At 35.2% G+C, this 22,071-nt stretch overlaps 1 protein-coding gene across 1 annotated transcript in view; it reads left to right on the top strand.

The window, feature by feature from the left end:
* LOC145683884 (cubilin-like) overlaps positions 1 to 22,071 on the top strand; it is a 1,291,374-nt gene that overhangs the window by 526,974 nt on the left and 742,329 nt on the right. Inside the window, exons 20-24 of the mRNA XM_081755522.1 lie at positions 3,121 to 3,311; positions 8,978 to 9,143; positions 10,828 to 11,056; positions 12,581 to 12,711; positions 21,744 to 21,930. Coding sequence (XP_081611648.1) covers positions 3,121 to 3,311; positions 8,978 to 9,143; positions 10,828 to 11,056; positions 12,581 to 12,711; positions 21,744 to 21,930 — 904 coding nt within the window. The remainder of the gene's footprint in view (positions 1 to 3,120; positions 3,312 to 8,977; positions 9,144 to 10,827; positions 11,057 to 12,580; positions 12,712 to 21,743; positions 21,931 to 22,071) is intronic.

The following is a 22,071-nucleotide window of genomic DNA, read 5'->3' on the forward strand; positions in this document are numbered from 1 at the left end:
GAATTTGTTTCGCATTTTTTGGACGATGTCTTCCGGTGCCGCAATCGGACTAAAGATTTTGAAAAGTCAACATAGGTAATACGCATTATATAGTATGTAGACAGTCTGTTTTATATTCCAACACGGTTAGGAAGTAGCATATTTCTCTACGTCATCGTTCTTCAACTTTATGTGCTATAATGATATCACCAATATGTGCAAATCTTTGCTTATTTTTAACAACAAAATTGCCTTTATTAACGTCAAACCTTCGAAAAGAATTGGAACGGTGAATGGAAGCCCGATTCTTTTGTTGTGCGCATCAGCGCAAAGCGATACCTTTAGTATTTTTTTCTGGTGGTGGGCGAGTTCATGTTGAACGAATGACATGTCCAAAGGGGGATTGCGTTGTTGAGAGGGGATGTGCTTTGCTTTAGTGCAGTGTCACTTGCCATACCATTAACATGTTGACTGTTGTGTTGACGGAGCGAGCGTTCTTTGAGGTTAAAAGTGTGTGATTCGCGTGTGCGCAATTAGTAGACTATTATGTTAGTCTCATCACCATCTGGTACCGGACTTGACACCGCGACAGCTATAATCGACTTTCTGGAGGCGAAACAAGCGGACTTTTCAACAACGGTTACAATGAGCTGCGATGAAACTGCAAGCAACACCGATAAACACACTGGTAGCCTTGACAGTATCGAGAAACGACTTCAAAGGGAAATTCAGTGGCTAGTATGTCTTGTCCATTATAACGAGCTTCCACTCCGCCACTTGTTTCAAAAATTTGGATGGAGACACCACTGGTCCAAGGGCATACTCAGGTCCAATAGGGCAGAAACTCAACTCGTGCGAGAGTAAGCTAATAAGATCTTACCAGGCAGTACCACTTGATTGGCTAGACTAGTATTACAAAGTAAAAGATGATTTTAGCACTGATCAATATTACATGATGAAACTGTGCAGAGCTGTGTCGACGGGAACTTGCTTACCAAGTGTATGTGATCTGAAGCCCGGCCCGTGAATCATTCCCGGTGACTGACGACGACATGTTTCATTCTGCGCCTTTACGTAAGCGAAGAGTCGTCTAATCCTTCTTTAGTTTGGCTTGTTAAATTCATTGTGAAGGTCTACGCACCGTTGTGGTTCTCGACTCGACGACATCCTTCTTCCAGTGACGGGGTGCGACACCCGTGGAAGATAGGTCAGCTTTCGTCAGCAATTTTACCGGATAACCTAAAGAAAATAGTATTTTTGGTGTTCCAAACAAATTGATTTTTCGCAGATCCTAAAAGTATGTTGCTGGCGCCTTGACTAAAGCACTTACGTCGCAAGAAGTAGAAGAAACCATCAAAAGTACAGCAGTCACAACTAAGTCGATAACTGAATTTCCATGTGATACCCAGGCTGTGGAAATTATAGTGCGAGAAGTTACTGCAGCGTCCGAGAAGAAATGTGAATTTGAAGAAAGGGACGGCTTCATTCGAGCAAGACTTCTATCCAGGAAAAATGTTCCCACTTTTGAGTCGAAACAAGACTTCCTCATCTAAAGCTTAGGCCTTAACAACATGCTTATTGTCTATTGGATGGGCGGAGCTCGATGTGCAGTCACCTCCTTGTAGTGAGCTCTGGGTTATTTCGAGCCATTTTATAGTTGAAATAAGCAAAGAATTACACATATTGATGATATCAGTACATCACATAAAGTTGAAGAACGATCACGTAGAGAAATATGCTACTTCCGAACCGTACTGGAAGATAAAACAGACTGTCTACATACTGTGTAATGCGTGTTGCCTGTGTTGACTTTTTCAAAATTTTAGGCCGACTGCGGCATCGGAAGACATCGTCCGAAAAATGTGAAACAAATTGAGTGAACTACTGTTATGGGTGGGCAGCTTTTCCCGTGTGAGCCTTTATCGATTTCGAAAAAAGTTTTCTCGACCCACCCTCTTCTGTAAGTCAAAATGCAAAATATTTAGAAGCTACTTTTGATTCTAGAAAAAATGTATTCTCAATACCAAAGAAGCTGCAAGTATTGACTCTTACCTTTGGTCTAGTGCCTAGCGAGCCTTTTGCACACGGGTTCCCGGGTTTGATTCCTGGTGGGAAAGCCTTACCAAATTTGAACGCATTACAGTGGTTTGGATTCCACCTTAAACTGTAGGTGTAAGTCGCTCTTGTAGTCGTTGAAATAGCCAATAGGCATATCTGAAAATTCTTGTTTTAACATTAATACAGTATCTTTTCTGATAATACGAGATCTGCTCATCGCTGCAAGAATCGGTAAAAATAATAGGCAACGGGGATTCATTTCTGAGATTTTGAATAGATTATAAGATACCGATGTTAATTGAAAATCGCAAATTTTGAGGTATGCTTGTTGATTATTCTGTCTATGATATATCTTAGGCAGAGGCGGATATAGACCATGACCGGGGGCCTACGCCCCCAGATTTTTGAATGACGAAAATAATTGAAGGTATTTTTATATGTTTTTGAAAGTTTATAATAAATTTATGCTATACATATCATAGTCTCGGTTCTGGTTGCTTCCACTCACTTTTTACCTTTTAGATCCGCCTCTGAGCTTAGGCTCTGAAAGAAACTCTAAACTCCAATCCAACCATGTAAGGAATCTCATGCATACTTTGTGAGAATAAAGCATAACGTCGAAAACTATTACTACTATTATGCAAATATTTCTGAAAGTATTAATTAGGTGTTCCTATCAACATCATATGATGCATGTTTATTTAACTTAATTAATCTACAGGAGATAGGCAAAAAATTAGTATCAAATGAGAAATAGTAATTTTTGCCGTAGTTGGTAATAGAAAGCATTGATATCACATTTCCTCTGTGTATAAATTATTTTTATCACTTAGTGTAATGTGTTAGTTTAATCGAGAGTTAAAACTTTAAAAGTTTGTTCTTAAAGACATCTCATACACTCTTTGAGAGAATAGTGCGAGCACAACAAACTTTTAAATTGTGCTCGTATCACATAATTTATTAATTGTGTAGCAAACCAAAAGTCTCAGATTTAAAGAAGAATACATTTGCTTGTAAACAAGAAACTTACAAGTAATACCTTATTATATATATTATGTTCTTTTTAATGTCGGTTCATTACAGTGTGTGGTGGAGAATATTCAGCACCTACAGGCATCTTACATTCTCCTAATTACCCAAATCGTTATCCAGGAAATAAACAATGCATGTATTTAATTGAGCAACCACCTGGTAAAGCAATAAAACTCGAAATACAGGATTTCCAGACTGAAAGTTCATGGCATTCATCATCATGTCCTTATGATTATCTAGAGGTAAGTGTATTGATCTTCCGAAACAAGAGGAAGGTTGCTACGTTAAAAATTCGTTTTAATTCAACAGAAAGTTAATTATGAGGGCGATACGATAAGTTCGCGAAGGGAAGTTGAATATTTCGTTCAGAAGTTTTCTTATATTTCATGATATATGAGTGCTTGTGCATTCGTGTCATAATAGTGGTCATATAAGCAGGCATGCAATGAGCCTAGGTTCTCGGAAAAATATTAGTACTTTCTTCGAAAACTTCCTCCTTTTAGAGCCATATGTAGCTCGCAATCTGGTAGTTAGCAAAATTGGCCAACTAACTTCTGAAGACTCCATCTTGATATCTATATTTTCTAATTATGTGGCATTTGCTCAGTGTGTAAACTAGGTTACTGACATTGTGGAATTAAAATAAGGCTCAAGAGGTGAAGGAGGTCTAAAGATGCAATAATTCAAAATAAGACAGTGACGCTCTCATCTTTTTCATACACAAATATGATAGTTTCATAACAGGAAAGAAAACAAGTAATTTATTGTATTATTGAATTTAATTAGCATTAACCAAATTAGCTATATATTGCGTATGTTACCCGCACCTAACCTTTCCGAATGTGTTTGAGTATAAGATTGAAAATATTATAGGAGTAAAAATGTGTATGTACTGGTAGAGTATAAAGTTAAATTAGGCTAAAAGTAGTTTAATTTTTCATTTCGGAATATAGCTAGCAAATTAAAATTGCATGAAAGGACAAAAATCAGTGAAGGTAAACTGTATATTCGAACTTCTTATCGCTTATTATGTTTTTCTTGGGAAAAACAACAATCCTGATAGGGATGGTTCAGTTAATTTCGTTGGAGGAGATCAAAATATGACTGAGGGGAAAAGTTTTGTTTCATTCCATCTGGTGATTCGATCCTGCATCTGCCCAAAAATTGAATCGCTTTCTGTTAAAAGGGCGTATGTAATATTTTTCACAATTTAAACTTGTTTTTAAGAGATGAATATTTTAGAGGTGGATATAACAATTTCTGTTAAAAGGACATGTGTCTCTTGAAACGTGTTATAAATAGAAGATATTTTACTTTTTTCATAAACCAAACCGTCTCGTAGGAAAACAGTTTTTGTTACTTCCCGAGAAATATTTTTATTGCCCTTTTAACAGAAAATGATTCAATTTGGAAACGATTTTCGACAATGGAGGAGACACTTTATAATTTTTCCTCATAGATAGTGTGAAGAATTAGCTTCTACTTTTAAGCATTGATCTCAAATATTGAATACACAACCTCATTTTTTACGCTATAATGAACGAAGATTATCCAAGTATATAACGTTTTTTAACTTCAAATGAATTGGTAATTGGATTGGAATTCCCTTTTAGTAAACGTATGTGACAGTACATTACAACATAGAGAAAGTAGTTTAATAAATATTAATTAATAGCACACATTAATAGCAAGGGAAATCTTTGTACTAAACGCTTGAAAGTTAGAAAGGAAAGATAAAGTTAGAAGAAACACTTTCATTAAAATTTGATTTAATATTTAAGTTGATTACAGGAAAGATCCTGTAAATCATCTATACGCGCAGCACATAATCTGGAAACTATGCACTACTTTCCTCTTAAACTTAATGTAAAATTGTTCATATTACATGTTTGTGTACCTGTGGTGTTTGTTTTTGGCAACCAGTAATGCCAGGCTCAGAATTAGAAAAGGGTGGATTATCAAAAAAATATTTATCATATTAATTTTCATGCACAACAGTTCAAAAGTTACTAGGTGTTAAATTTATTTTCCAGTACCTAAATTTATTACTGATCACAGGCTTAGAATGTCTATGCTATTCTTTAAAAATTGCACTGTAAAAGTTGTTACCAATCATACTTAAATCGTGTTTCGTACTGTAGTTGCGAAAATTTATATTAGTATTATCACTTAATCGCAGAGTGGAGTAGTAGTGGAAAGATGAATATGAACTGGAAACTTTGTCCTAGCTATTACTTTATTAAGTAATTTATATGGAATGTAAATCAGGAAAAACAGCCGGATGAAGCCCTCTCGGGTATAAGTCTAGCCATTGCTGGAGGGGTTTTCTTTATAATAGTTTTAATTACATGAAAAATAAAGCATGTAAAAACCTGACTAGTTTGTTAAGTTGGACAAATGCTTCTTAGTTTTACGTTTTATCCATAAAGAAATTATGTGCAGGTATGTATGATGAGAAACATTTATTTCATCTCAAAAATTTGTTGGTTTATTCATATTTTAGTATAAATACATCACTCAATTTTCTTCGTGTTTAAGAACATTTTTCTTTGTCTTGGTGTTTTCTATGTAGTACATCTGCAATATGCCCTGTACAGACGAATATCTATCTTTGTAATGCATAGAAGGAACGGCATAAATATTTGTCGCTATAATTCATAGGCATAAGTTAACGAATACCGTAAACTGTGTTTTGATGCACTTTACTATTATGTTTAACCTGTATCAATAGGTTGGGTTACATGATATTCGATCGTCACACAGTGGTGTTACATTGGGTATACATCAAAGCTCTTATCTGGAGCCCATATTACTTGATTTGTAGATTAACTTCTTATTGGAATGACACAACTTTTCTCAGTTTTGGTATTTAAAACAGGAATCAATTTAATCAGTAAAAGGGTGTGTGTTTACACCATTGCAAAGACCTTGCAAATCATGTTGCGTAATATTTAAGTATGAATATTTCGTGTTATACACAGAAATGCTCAAAATCATATTATCAAGATTGACCTCCCATACGCAGATGAAATTATTGGAGATTATCAGTGCGGATTTAGACGAATGGATCAACTATTGATCAAATATTTACCATTCGCCAAATACTCAAAAAGAAGTGGGAATACAATACCCCGGTACATCAACTATTTATTGATTTTAGAAAGGCTTACGACTGTTAGGAAAGAAACATTATACAACGTTCTTACAGAACTTGGAATACCGAGAAAGCTAATTAGATTAATTAAGATATGTTTAAATGAATCCCAAAGTAAAGTCCGGGTAGGAAAAGTTTTGTCCACGAGTTTTCATGTCAAAAATGGCCTGAAACAAGGAGATGCGTTGTCGCCATTATTATTCAACTTTGTGCTGGAATACCCTATAAGGAAAATCAAAGATAGCAACCAGCGCCTAGAGTTGAACGGTATTCACCAGATTATGGCATATGCTGATGATGTAAGTTTAATAGGGCATGACAAGAGAACAATAGAAAGAAATGCAGAAGTATTTTTAAACGCTTGCAGAGACATAGGTTTAGAAGTAAATGCAGAGAAAACTAAATACATGGACGTGCGTCGGGACCGTAATACGGCAAATTATGGATGCGATAAAATATTAAATAAAACTTTTGATAAAGTAGATACTTTCAAATATCTAGGATCAATATTAACATACGAAAATCATATTCACGAAGAAATTAAATGTCGACTAATAGCAGGGAATTTGTGTTGTTATTATTCAGTTCAGAATCTCTTGTCGTCGCGAATTCTGTCGAGAAATTTGAAGCTTAAAATAGATAAAACGATAATCGTGAGTGTTGTTCTGCATAGTTGCAAAACATGGTCACTTACTCTGAGAGAAGAACATAAACTGAAAGTATTTTAGAACAAGATCCTGAGACGAATATTCGGACCCAAGAGGAACGGGAATGGGGAATGGCGGAAACTTCATAACGACGAACTACATAATTTATACGGTTTATCAAACATTGTTAGGGTCATTAAGTCTAGCAGGCTTAGGTGGGCAGGTCATGTAGCTAGGATAGAAGAAAGTAGAAACGCTTTCAAAGTCTTGACTGGAAGACCAATCGGAAAACGACCATTAGGAAGACGACCTAGGCGCAGATGGGAAGACAATATTAAGATGGATTTCGCAGAGATAGGAATACAGAGTAGAAACTGGATTCAGTTGGCTAAGAATAGAAATCAATGGAGAGCTTTTGTAAACGCGGCTTTGAACCTCAGGGTTGTTCCATAAGCCATAGAGTTAATTAGTTTAATGCTTAAAATCAACTTTAAATTGACCGATTGGATATATTACATTAGAAATTGTTCTATACAGAAATCATAAACGGTACTAGATTTCACTGCAACTTTCTGTCTTTCAGATCAATAACCACTGTTAACCACATTATTGTTACAATCTTTAAAATAACAGACTTCTTCCTTGCAGTTATTTCCAGAAACGTTCAAACATCAGTTTTCTTCTAAGACTATGGTTAGGTTACATTTCGTACTAGTTCACTTGAATATTATTATTATAATCAGTTATCACTTGAATATTATTACTTTACGCTAGAATAGTTCTACAGTAATAAATTGTTCAGTTCGAAGAATGCCTAAAGTCGTTGATAAAGTGGTTTTGTTTAAAAAGAGAGCATGAAATACGATTCATGTACGAAATTAATTGCCGTCGGTTACTTGAGAAGAGCACTCTACGTACGCACTCTAACTTTAATTTACCTGCATAGGACTCTAGAGTACTGAGAATGCAAGTTCGTTACAATGAAATCAGTAGCTACCTGCAGATCGATATTTTTCAGATAGCCACAGTTGTTAAGAGAAATACCTCTCTTGTTTCTTTAATACATTATAAAAATTCGTTGTTTACCCCAAGGCTTCAGGTCCCTCTACTTATAGGTTAGAATCATGTTTAATTAAAAGTTCTAATTTGTTTCATTTAACATTTTTTTTAGTTGTTCACCAACTAACTTGCGATCACCCTATAATACACATTCATGTTCAGTATTATCACTATCTATTTTCAAATAACTAAATTGAAACAATACAGTTTAAGTGGTAATTATATTGCCACGATAGGCTTAAATCTTCAAATAGCCTGCACGCTAGCGGCAGGGTGGCAATTAGCGCAGTTAACGACAGATATTAGCGTGACGGTTAACTATCAGGAATAACCGTAATACTGAAATGTATTTTTTAAAATATGATTTCCATATAAATCAGTATAATTCTTGCTTTTGTATTCCTAGGATCACGCAAGTGCGTCTTATAATATTGTAATGTTAGTATCTATGTTGGTTACTTCAAACAATGATTCTTGAACGGAAGCAAATTTTAGAATTCTTTTTCTTGCAATAGATAGTTGGAACAATAATTTCATCTTAGTTAGTTAATGAAGTTAATATATCAATATTTTAACACGTAACTGTGGTTTACGTCAATCCGTTCGTACTCACAATGACTGTTGCACGAAAGGTAATTTTAAAATTATATTCTGTGAACAATATAGATAAACCAATTACTTTGCAAGCAGTAGAAGTTACAACTCTCGCCGTTAAATGTCGGCAAATATCCTCCAGCGGTTGACATCTACCAGACGAAATTGAAACTTCTAGTATGTCTTCAGAGTTTATTGAATAATGTAATTTTAATACCTATATCTTTCGCAACCTTTTGTTGCAGCAATACGTTGTTGCCGGCAAAATAAAAAGTTATAGATTAAATATTTAATAACGCAAATTAAATCATATTTATATTTAGCATTTTCTTTTAGTATCAGTATATATCCATATTTCCCCTATTGTTATTCAAGAAGGGCATGTTGTTACTTCAGAACATCACTACGCAGACAATTATAAACTATTATTAATGTACATGAATTATTATTTCAGGTACGAGATGGTGATAATGAAAATTCTACTTTAATTGGAAAATATTGTGGATATGATTTTGAATCTCCTCTCTTCTCTACCCATAATTATATGTGGTTGAAGTTTGTTACGGATTCTTCTATTCATTATATAGGCTTTTGGGCTAATTACACACTCTACGACACAAGTAAGTACAATATATATAAATAATAGTATGCTCGTATCTCTGTATTCATAATTTAGAAAGAAAAATATATACACTAGAATTCGAATCTGGTTAAACTCAAGCTTAGGCACGTTGGTAGTTTGGAGTTTATCCTTTTCAGTAGTGAGGGTCTGAGATACGAATTCTCTAGTTAATACCCAAACATGTACTTCTATTGGGCTCGAGCTACAATATGCTATATCAAATACGAAAATGATGAACATTTATCACGAGGGAGAGTAATGTTTCAGAAGAACATTGATATGAGTAATTACATAATGACGGAGAATATTTCAAACTACAAGTTGTGTACTACGGCATTTTGTGCTGCTTTTGTATCTTCCTTGCCTTATTGCCAAACTGAAACTATTGGATAGGAAACCAGTGGTGTAGTTATCATTTGAAAAAGTACACTAAGCTCAGTTTGTTTAACGACTTGTCCTCTAATATTACTTGTAAAATCAGGTAATAGAGAAAAAAATGATGATACGAAAGGAATTTCTTTTGGTTGAAAATTATGTCTAATAAGAATAACGTAATGATATAATTCTTCATTTAAGTGCTAGTTTCTGTTTATGGCTCTCTGTTCTCAAAAGGATACTTCTTTATATAGAATGAGTAACGAAAACATTTATAAAAAAGAAGATTCAGGTCTGAAATTGATCGGACATTGATATCAGAAAATTGAATATATGTGTGAAATACATACGCGTAATTACATCAATGTTCGACTTTGCCTTTTATTTTCTCCTGGAGAACAGATCTATGTATTAATAAAATGTATGAAGTGTGAATATATAATGAACAATATACAAACAGATCCATATTTTGTCTGATCATGATAGAATTATTCACATCATTATTTTCTAGAGGGCCAAGTCCATTCACGGAGAAAAATTAGACGGGGATTTATGTCTCAAAAATGTCATCGAGACCTCAAACTAACCTTCAACGCAATTCTATCGTATATAAACTGCATTATTTTGAATAGTGAAAGGTTCTCACTCATTATTCCCTTGTGACCGAGACCTTGTACTATAAAAAGTATAAATTTACTAATTCCTATAATATATTCTTCATGTCTCGTGTCAGTCTTTCAAAAGTCTCGGTGTGTAGCTGTCATATATCATGATCTAATTTTTTTCACACGAGATATAGTGCAGTATCGTATTCTGTACGTGAAGCAAAGAGGAAACGAAATAAATTACGTATGCATTGTAAAGTGTTTCCTGCTGCTATTACATGCAGTTCAGTGGAAAGAAACAAGCGAGAATAATTTACATGAAACTAACGTATTACACTAGTTCCAAGGTACAAATAAGTAAAAAGCAAACAAATTTAATTCTATTTAAGCGAAAGTGGTAAAATACATAAATAGATTTTCATAAGAACATTTATTGCTAGCTTCATGCAAACGCTTATGAGTACAAGATTAGTTTTGATTTATCCTGTATTTGTGTCATTTTTGGAATAGAGCGTTTGTTGTGGAATAATCTATTTAAACCGAGAATCTGATTTTTGTTCTGTAAATTACCCTTTTTAAGACGGAACCTTTTTGTACGCTCTTACTGTTAGCTGTATTACCTGATAATAGCTGATCTTATTGAATTTTACTTGATTGTATACTTACAGCTTGATAAATAACTTTATTTCATTTTCTCCTTAGTGTGCGGTGGAATTCTGAAAGATCAATCTGGAAGCATTGTATCTCCTCAACATCCGGAATCATACCCACACAACTTAAGATGCACCTGGATAATATCTGCCAAGCCTGGAAATGTTATTCGATTAACATGGTTAAGTTTTTCACTAGAATATCACCGAAATTGCATTTACGATTATGTTGCTGTTTATGATAATACTACACTACCAAATACAGGTGGATTGATGGGGAAGTGAGTATATCATATTTTGAACGATTCTATAAGAAGTGGAATACTTCATTTTTATTGTGAACTATCAAATCTATACAGTATTGACTTACATAGTTTAATATTTATAACGTACGACCGACATTTTCACACAAATTACGGCGATCAAACTTGCTTTAAGGGATATGAAACTTCAACTCACTTACTGTAAGTTCTACCTCATAGTCTCTTAATCAGAACTAATAAGCTGTAAATCAATTTTTCTACTTTTCTGACTTTGATCGAAGATTCTACCCAAGACAGATGTATTTTGGAGAACTAACATAGAAGTCGATGTTATGTAATTGACTTTAATTGACTTTTGTTTGATATACGAAGTTAAAACATTCATTACATTTATTGAAAGCAGTTTATATACGAATGATAACCATTCACGCCTTACTTAGCAGCATGTCACAGGATATACGATCAGTGTGGAAACAGATTTTCACGTATTTCATGAACAACTATTATAACAATGTTTTGATGGTTGCTATTAAAGTTGTAGCCTCCATTTCCGCTTGATAATAAAAAAAAACTTTAGACAAAAATTTTACAATTTTTGGTCACTTACTTTGTTTTTGTAACAAGTTACAACACAAACTACCTAGCACTTAAAAAAAATCTATCATATTACACCATATCAGTCTCTACCTTCTCTTAGTTGTTGAGCATCGTGGTCTCATGATGTAAGACAGTGATTAAATCAAGGATCTGTATATCGTGGTTGTATTATTAATTCCCCCAGTTCCTTAAATTTGTTTCGAATCAGTTGAGAGATATGAGGGTCTTTGTTATCTTTCTGTACATGGATATATTTATTCACAAATGCAGAGTATTTTCGGAAATCAATGGTACACATGCTCTTTAACCGCTCGGAGTTCAGGCTAGCATTCTGATGGCTTCACCATCCGGAAAGAACTTGTAGCGTATAATTTCCTCGTAATTCCACAAGATGCATCTCAAGTTTGAGAAACCTGTTTTCTTGCTTATATCTTTTTGTCTCTGCGTTTGAGCTGGAGTTAATTCACGTAGAGTAATTTAGAAGCTGAAAATATTTTTGTCGAGATCGATCCATACTGAGCTGTGAGATATCGAGCTTGCCTGATCACTTAACAGTACTGGTGTGATTTGCTTTCATGGCCTCGTCATGACTTTCGAATTTACGGTTTTCGGTCTGTTAATCATGGACGATTGGAAAGGTTTTTGCAACCCCATCAAAATTACTTGAACTATATAGTTCTTCTTCTGGGACCAACTGCCTCCTTTATTTTGCACAAGAAAATTTTCGGACTCCTTCCAAGTTGTATGGTCCAGTACGTCGAATTTATAAAGCAAAGCGTTTCTAAAATCCATACGAAATGTTTTTCTGTACATTTTCCATATTTGAGTTGCCTCTTTACTGAAAAGGTATCCTAAACTTCAACAAACAAAAGTGAATAATATTTAACAGAAGTTAATATTTTCATTAATGGAAAACTAATTAGGAGTAATTTATTTTATTTTCAGGTATTGCGGTTCTACTGTTCCTCCAGCACTCGTTACTACAGAGAATGTGATGACTGTTGTTTTCAAATCCGACGAAAGTGCAGCCAGAGATGGTTTTACGGCAGCTTACTTAGTGTTAAATGCTTCTCGAAGTATGTATTGTTACAAATTCGTATGACTTTCTAACTAGAACTAAGTTCCGTATTAAGTAACCGAACTAATAAAATGTAGTGTAAAACACTTATTCTAGATTCAGTTTCCTTGCTTATATGAACGGATTCGTCAAATTTTCAAATACATCATGTAATTTTAGAAAGTAAGTATTAATTTTACAGATTAATGCTTTAATAAATATAAGTGTTAGTCAAATCTGTAACACCTACGTACATAACAAATGGGACTATTTTTATAGATAAAATTATTAATTACGAGTTTTAAGGCATTCTTAAAACTCTAAATCTATGTGGATAACGTTATCGCTAACCACTCATGACCTTGAAATCGAATCTCGGTGGGAGTAGTGACCTCGTGTTGGCTCGTCACTGTGAAACAATCGTGAATTGTGGATTAAGAGGTACCAAACACCAAATTAAAACGCCAGAAAGAAGACAATGTGTTCGGACGTAATATGCATGTATCACTCACCTAATTCACGCAAATTCTTTAGTCCCAGCTATATTAGGACAGAGTTACGAAAGGTCAAAAGGACTTCCAATGATTTGAAATAAGTTTGAACGTCTCTAGCCAAATTTATACACTTCGAAACAGTAACTATGACCGAAGTTAACATTTTAAATGACTGGTCCATTACACAATCCGATACATCCCCATTCAAAGAAATAGCATACAGCGACACCTGTCAAACGGCTTTCAAGTTTCAGAGTAAGAAAACTGTACACACCACTATATGTATCAGTTCCTTAACTGTTGTGTAGCAAAATGCATGTGTTGTAGTGCGCAAAATTTCGCCTAAATAATCACTTTTTGGAAGAGCAAGTCATCGCTCTTTCCCATGCAAATTTTAGCATTCCTAGTATAGTAGAACAATGTCGGAAATATTTCTTTTTGCTAAGATGGGCTACTGTTAGTGTTAAAATTAAACATTATGCATAGCAGTCACCTCTAAAATCTACATCAGCAACGAAATAGTATCCAAAGTGGGGTCAGTGAAATTCATAAGACCAGTGCTAAAGAAATTTTGGGATATTTGTATTTATGAGAATACGTACCAGAGTGTGTACACGAAACCCAATTAAGAACGAGTCATGCATGGTGCCTTTCATCACGTCGGGTTTACACGGTAGATGACTTTTGGAGAGCCTGCAAGGATGGGACAGCATATCCTTGGTACAGGTGCAACGAAGTCTCCTGCAGTTAAAACTGCGATGTCGTGTCATGGTTCATGTTTCTAGCTATGATTCGAAGATGGTCGATGGTATCACTTAGGTAAGCAACAACTTCAATTGGATTGCAGAAAGGGCCTAAGGCCATCTTGTGTAACTTTGAGGTACTAAAGAAAAAAATGTTTAAATTCAGGACAGCAGACATTTCTTGCCCTCAATGTTAAATTTACACCATTGTAACACCTAGACTTGCCCCTCTTTTTACACAAAGTTGTGTATACCTTTGGAGAAATGGGAAACTTCATAAACTAAATTTCAGAAAAAATGTGGCTTAGGTCCTTTTTGCGATCGTATTGTGCAGAAATTCAGACTCTTAGGACAAGCTGTACAATATTATGCTCAATTTACGTTTGTTATTTGAGGAAATGAAAATGTTTCAAAAATATAATTTGATGTTGTTGGACTATATGTAAAAATCTATTGACTACTTTCAATAATTTTTCTATACAGTGAAATTGTGAACTCTTCCTTTGCTTAGACACAGTACAAGTTGTAAAAACATTTAGTTGAATACAAATGAAAAAACTGAAATGAAATTTTTGAGTTTTACGTCACCCGGTTATGCCGGCTAGGATAAAGGAGACGGTGATGATGAGAAGTAAAGAAAATGGTGGAATGAAGAATGTGGGAGGAAACGGGAGAATCCCGAGAAAACCCACGAGCACGGTGTTTGTCCACCACAAAGTTCACTTGTCGGGAGCTAGTTTCTGAACCCGGGACCCCATGCACCAGAGGTGAACGCTCTACCACTGAGCCATGAATACAAAAGAAGTTAGGAATTATTAGAAAATAAATAAATCGGCGTGAACATACAAATGATGCGTAAAGGACATTAATGATATGGTATCCAATTTTATACAAATTATTTGTATATCCAACATAATGTTTTGTAACTTTGGACATATAGTAAAGAATATCATTAGAACTACCACAAAGAAAATGTAAACACTGCTTTTTCGATCAAATCAAGGAGTAGATTTTGTAATGTGGGGTTGTAGAACCATTATGAAAGCAATGATTTTTTTCATTTGAAAATCATGCTGAAAATAATATCTCATGCAGTGTACATTATTTTTGCGTACTCAGCTTTAAGTCGGGCTTGGTACACTTCAAATGGGCGTTGATACTTTTGTTTTCATGAGTGGGGAGGATCTCGTTCTAAGTGAAACAAAAATATATTGGAAAATAGTTACTTAAAAGGAGCAATTCTACCTTATCAATTCGCAAATGCACAGGACAATAAGGTACATGTCCACAGAACACTATTACGATAAATAAAATAAATATCGAACTGATGAAGGTTACATTTTAGATTAATATAAATAAATAACTTTAAAAATAAAATTGCTTAAACATTATCTTAACTAAATTTTATTATAATTTTTTATTAGTAAACGTAAAATAGAATTGGAATGTAAGTTGAAATATACGCGAAACAAAGCACAAACCAATTTACTTCTGCATTGACTATTGTGATCAGAAATTGCCTAAAATATGTCTGTGTGATGTTTTTCAATTATCTTTTGCACTTTCTTGTGGTAGAAACTCTATATTTTTAAAATTAACAATTCGGTGCGAAGAAAGTTGTCGAAAATAGCATGTAACGGTATAAAAGGAAATTTTAATCTTTAAATGCGTGACATGTGTATGAGTTGCCCGTAACAGAATTCATTAATTCCCTTATACGTCGCATTTGAATGCTAGATGTCTCCGACATCTTTCAAAATATGTTCATGATTATTTTTCTTACAGACACAATCCATTGATACTTTCTTTTCGTACCCCTTATTATATAATATTATTATATTATATAGGCCTCCTAAAATTTTCGCCCCTATTTTGCTTAGTAACTTACAAACATGTGTATTTTCCTTTTAATAATATCTGGATATACTCTTTTCTGCTTTGGAGGTGTATGAGGACGCAGAAAAATCAAAGTTGGTGTGATTCTTTGTTACTGTTTGTAGATGAGCACGGTATAATATGTTTTCTAAAAATAAAATCTCACTTTCAGTTTTGTATATTCTTAATGTGCCACATCTAATATTTGTTCAAAACTTACAATTCCCAGGAGCGGACCTTCTGCTTTGGATATTCCAAGATTGGCGTAAAGGTTAAACTTGTCTCCAGGCCCTTGGATTAGTGGTTAGACTTGCCTAGATTTAATGTTCTTTGTTTTATTTAACCTGTGACAATAATTTAGGGATTTTCGGACTTCCCTAAATTTCCCAAACCTCCATATTCTGTGTCTGGCTATGCTCCTCTAGCCTCCTTGAAGGGAAAAGGATCATGAGTTCATTTCCTTGTGGAGAGAATCTAGAGGTCACATAACAGATTGCCATTTTTTGTCGAAAGTAACAGGAATCTCAAGGAAATCAGGACACACAATTTCGTTTCCTAATTTGAAATATGCAATGCACCCAGTTCCGCATTCTGATTCTTTTGCAGTTCTAAAACCACCAGCAGAATGAACACTGGAAGATGAAACAAAATGTAGTAGTGACAAAGCAAGCGATCGGGAAGATCTTCAGCACATGTCATCTTTAGCATAACCACTGTCTCAGCAGAATCATATGATATTGTAAGAGATTTAAATCTTTTAAGATGGTAAGCAGAATTACTCTGATCACGTCTGAAAGAAAAAGAACAACAAAACTGCTACAACCCACTAGTATATCATTCCGTAATCGACAACTTGATCTTTCCATCTTTTTAAATGAAACGTCGGCCAAGTAAGTTTGTGGTGGGCAACATCGTGTTCGTGGGTTTTCTCGGGATATTCTCGTTGTCTCCCACAATCTCATTTCACCAATTCTTCTATCATTATTCACTTGCCTCAATAATCATCCGCCTCTTTTAGCCTAAAGAGACGTGATATTAAATGGTTTTATCTTCTAAATGACAGATAGTCTCGTTTACTGTAATGACATAAATGGACCGCTTATAGAATTTGGAGTGATTCACAACACAGAAGAATTATGCATATTTGTAGATTCCTTAGAAACTCTAGTTCTCTTTCATAGCAGTAATGAAAAACGTTCTATACTAGTGGCCCCTTCCGTTCGTTAAAAGAAACCTATCAGAGCATGAGTTACTTTGAAGTATATTGTTCGTACTACAAATACAAAGTCTGTGGCGATCTGTGAGTTCTGGGACTTCTCTTGGAAATGAATACTGCTTACACAAAATATTACTCTTTCTTGTGTCACTGGGACAGTAGAGCAAAGAATGACCAGTATGTAATAAAACAGTGGCCTTCCAGAAAAAGCTTTAATCCTCATTAAAAAATATGAATCGCATGAACTCCTTGCTGACAAAGACAGTGTGCTGTTACCACAGTTCAATTTGAAATTTAGCTCTATGAAAAATAATGTGAAAGTAAAGGACAAAGATGGTAGAAATTCTCAATTCTCACTGCTACAAATTCCTGCGATTACTTAGCACAAATTAATGAAGATGTCCTCATTGGCCTCAAATTCGGGACTTGATGATGGACACTAGTTTGGGAGACTTACTAGCAAATACCAAGAAGCCAGCATGGCTTGCCTTCCAAAATGTATCCAAGAATTTCTTGGGAAACATCAGGGGTGACAATTACAAGGAACAGACGGAACATGTGCTGCACACTTACAACTCTATGTGGTACAACATGCCCCTAAAAATACATTTCTTGCATTCTCATGTGGACTTTTTCCTGCCTACTCTCGGAGATGTGCGTGACGAACATGATGAGCGAATTTACCAAGATGATTACCAAGAGTGGGGTTAATTTACATTGAAGTTGCATCACCTGATCGTGACGTAATGTCACATGGTATTATCATGACTGCGTGTCTGTTGTGAAGGGAGGGGTGTTTTTCTGTGAATTGTGGTAAAGTTGGAATAAAACTAGCCCTGTGGGGTTTCTAACCCCTTTCGCTCGCTGGCGCTCCTTCAGTTAGGTTTCGTAGTGTAAGCAAACTACTTTTTTTTTATCAATAAAGTTGTATGTGCCAAGTGGATTAATACCACGTGACATTACTTCATGATCGGGTGATGCAACTTCGATATTAATTTAACCTCACCTAGTCACAAAAACGTTTCGTAGATTACAGCTGGACACTCTACAACACGTTTCACCATCCTCTCACAAATAGAAAATTTCCAAGAAAAGTTTCTAACTTGTAAAAGCATGTTAAGGTTTTTCATCCTTTTCATCAAGTTCTTTTCATTTCGGAATGAGAAATATTATTTTTGGTACATGATCTGTATTCTATATAGATATAGGTCCCTTCACGATAAACACCACGTTTACGAAGACACTTGTGTGTTGGGCTGGGAGGATTGCGTGCTACAGTGAAATTCAGAGCTGTGTCGGTGGTAGTTCACTACCAGAAGGGCCATCCCTACCGAATTGATCTAAATGGAGTAGCCAGACGAAGAATGTTCTGGGAGAAGGCAACAGTTCTCCAGGAGTCAAGTTGGCGGAAATCATAGTGATTGGTACGGCAACTTGGACATTATTCCCAGGCGTGGTCAAAGTGACTTTAACGACTGGGATACTGCGGAGTGGAAGGCAACGGGAAACCACCACTAATTTTTCCCTAGTTTGCTGGCAGCAAAAAGAGAACATATGTACAATGGTCTTTCGCAAGTCAAAATATAGTTCCGGAAGTAAAATATACCCCCATTCGGATCTCCGGGAGGGGGATGGCTTGGGAAGGACTATTCGATGAGAAAGTAATAATGGGGAAAGACAGAAAGAGAAAGGAAGACAGGGAAGAGCAAAAGGTTTAGGATAGGGACATGGAACGTACATACTATGTTACAGGGAGAAAAATAAGAAAATCTTAAAGAAGAAATGAAAGAAAATAACCTACATTTGGTAGGAGTTTGTGAAGTTAGATGGGAAGGTAATGGAATGCTGAACAGCGAAGAAAAATGGATATTTTACTCAGGTAATGAAAAGTGCGGTCATAATGGCGAAGGAATAATTCCTGGAAAGCATTTAAAGGAGAAGGTAATGAAAGTACAATTTATTGATGATAGAGTTATGATGTTAATACTTGAAGTAGAGAAAAATTATGAGAAAATAGAAGAAATTATAGATAGAGAGAAGAGGGGTGCATGCGTAGTTGTAGTGGGAGAATTCAATGCAGCTGTGGGAGAATCGTAGGCAAATATGGTTTAGGCAAAAGAAATGATAGGGGAGAGGGATTTGTGAATTTTTGTAGACAGAATTCAATAGTAATTTGGAACACTTGGTTCAATCAGCAAAAGAGAAGAATATATACATGGAAATCACCAATAGACGGCGGAAGATATCAGATAGACTATGTTATGATTCAGGGCAGGTATCGGAATAGCTTAAAGAACGCGAAGACCCTTCCCGGGGCTGATAATTTCTCTGATCATAATATTTTGCTGACTGAAGTAGATATTCAACTAAAAAATGTAGACAGAAGAAAAGTATTCAACAAAGTGTTGAATACTGAAAAATTGAAAAAACGAGGAAATAAGATATCTTTTCGTTGAAACATTCGAAGAAAAATATTAGAAACGAGGGACGAATAGGCGCAGGTAGTAACGCACGATGGGAACACATTAAACTTTGGTTACAGCAGGCTGCAGAAGAAGAAGTAGGTTACCGCGAACACAAAACGGCTAAGAAACCATGGGTTACAGAACAGATGTTGCAGAAAATGAGGGAATGGAGGACGTGGAATCAGGTTGATACAGAAGAGGACAGAAAGATGTACAGAAAGTTAAATAATGAATTACGGAGAGAAACAGACAGAGCGAGGGAAGAGTTTTACAAAAGAAAATGCAAGGACATAGAAGAATTAGAAAAACTTGGGAAATATGAGGAAATGTAAAGAAGGTGAAATCTATGGAATTTCGGAGAAAACAAGGGGCTATTTTGATGCCAGTAGAAAATAAGAATGGGAAGGTAGCCACCGATAGAAATGGGGTCATAGAAAGATGGGAAGAATGCGTTGAAGACTTATATGAGAGTAGGGATAGACCTTGTAGCCTAAATGTTGAAGTAGAAAATGAAGTAGGCGAGGATGATAAAGGATTTAGTATTCTTTGGGATGAGTTTGAAAAGGCTATATCCGAGATTAGGAATGGAAACCAACCGGAATAGATAATATACCAATATAATTCATTAAAAGTACCGGAGACAAGGGAAAGAAAGAATTGTTCCGACTATGCAATGAAATACATGAAAGAAGTGAATTGCCAAAAGTCTTCCTGAAGACGTTCATGATACTGATGGCTAAGAATTCGAACCGAAAGATTTGTGAGGATTATAAAGCTCTTAGTCTCATATCTGATGCAGCTAAAATTTTGCTCCGAATACTGAAAAGAAGGTTATTGGAAGAAAAAATGAAGAAGTTAAGGAGGAGCAGTTCTGGTTCAGAAGAGATAAGGGCGGGAAAGGGGTGTATGTTGTATTTATTGATTGAGAAAAGGCTTTTGACAGCGTGAATTGGGAATTGTTGTTGGGAGTTCAAAAGAAGACAGGGTTGGAATGGAAAGATCGAAGACTCATAAGAAACTTATACATGAACCAACCAAGTAAGTGTTAGGATAGGGGAAGAACTGACGGAAGAAAGTGCAATTGGAAAGTAGTTGGAGAAGGATCTGTCTCTAGCCAACAATACTTAATGTCCATCTAGAAGAGATAGTAAAATACAGTTTATATGATGACGGCAATTCTGTGGGAGGTAGAATGATTAGATGCGTAAGATTTGCAGACGATATGGCGCTTGTTTTAGAATCTGAAAAGAAAATTAATAAAATGTTAGAAAACCTGAGGATGAGCTTTCAAGAACATGGGATGAAAATAAATGTTAGAAAGAGAAAAGCCATGGTGATTGGAACGAAGAGGTCTATGTCAAATATAAAAGTGGAAAGGGGCGTACGTGAAATAAAAGTAATTGTAGGAATGGCGAAAGAAGCTTTCAGAAGGAATAAAAGTCTGTTTTGTGGGACCTTGAATAAAGAGTTGATAAAAAGACTCATAAAATGCTTCGTGTGGAGTGTTGTACTGTATGGAGTGGAAACGTTGACATTATGTAAAAGTGATCAAAAACGACTGGAAACCTTCGAAATGTGGGTGTGAAGAAGAATGAAAGGAATTAGTTGGGTCGAGCGGAAAACGAATGAGAGGGTGTTAGAAATGGTGGGGGAGAAAAGAACACTGTTAGATATTGTTAAGAAGAGGAAGAGAAACTGGTTGGGACATTGCCTAAGAAGAAATTGTATCATGAGGGACGTCCTAGAGGCGAAGTAGATTACAATTAATGGATGATATAAAAACAGAGAGATCATACGTAAAGACGAAGAGGTTAGCGAAGGATCGTGGAGCATGGAAGCTTCTCAGCTGCTGCAAGTGACCTGCCAGTAAGAGCAGAATACCTATGATGATGATGATGGTGATGATGATGATAGGTTCCTCATATACTGAACTAAATTATTTTCCACGAGTTGCGAAAATCGCTACATTGTTTTCATGAATTTCAATACATTGCTATTTATATGTAATATAAATTAAGTGTCATATTTGGCATATTTTGTCCAGAAATATCTCTAAGCCATGGAACATTTTTGATTTCCTTTTCGTAATCAGCGTGCTTGATTTAGTAAAGAAAATCTAATTTTTTTTTGCGACAAGACACAAAGTTTACATTTGTTGCACTGTGTTACCTGGAACAACATTTATTTTTTGGATTAATGTCAAATTGATATTTAAATTTTTAATTCTTTAGTTCTAAACTAATTATTCACATTTTCAGCGTGTGGCGGAACATATTATACATTAAATGGGATGATACAATCACCGAACTATCCTAATGGCTACCCTCATAACAGAAAATGCACATGGATTATTAATGTACCATCAGGGCAGTACATAATGCTAAATATAACGGATTTCGATATGGAAAATCATACAGATTGCCATTATGATTATCTTGAAATTAGGTAAGTAACACGTACTCGTCATTTCTATTAATCTTATTACAGATAATTGACCAAATAAGGTTAAAACCAATTTACAGACGCACATATGATTCGCAGGCTAATCAGTATTTCGAAATTGTCGTTAAAAGAAAGACTAAACTG

The sequence above is a fragment of the Thermobia domestica genome, chromosome 4 (assembly GCF_964235325.1).
Source record: "Thermobia domestica chromosome 4, izTheDome1.hap1.1, whole genome shotgun sequence".
In the NCBI taxonomy this organism is placed as follows: Eukaryota; Metazoa; Arthropoda; class Insecta; order Zygentoma; family Lepismatidae; genus Thermobia; species Thermobia domestica.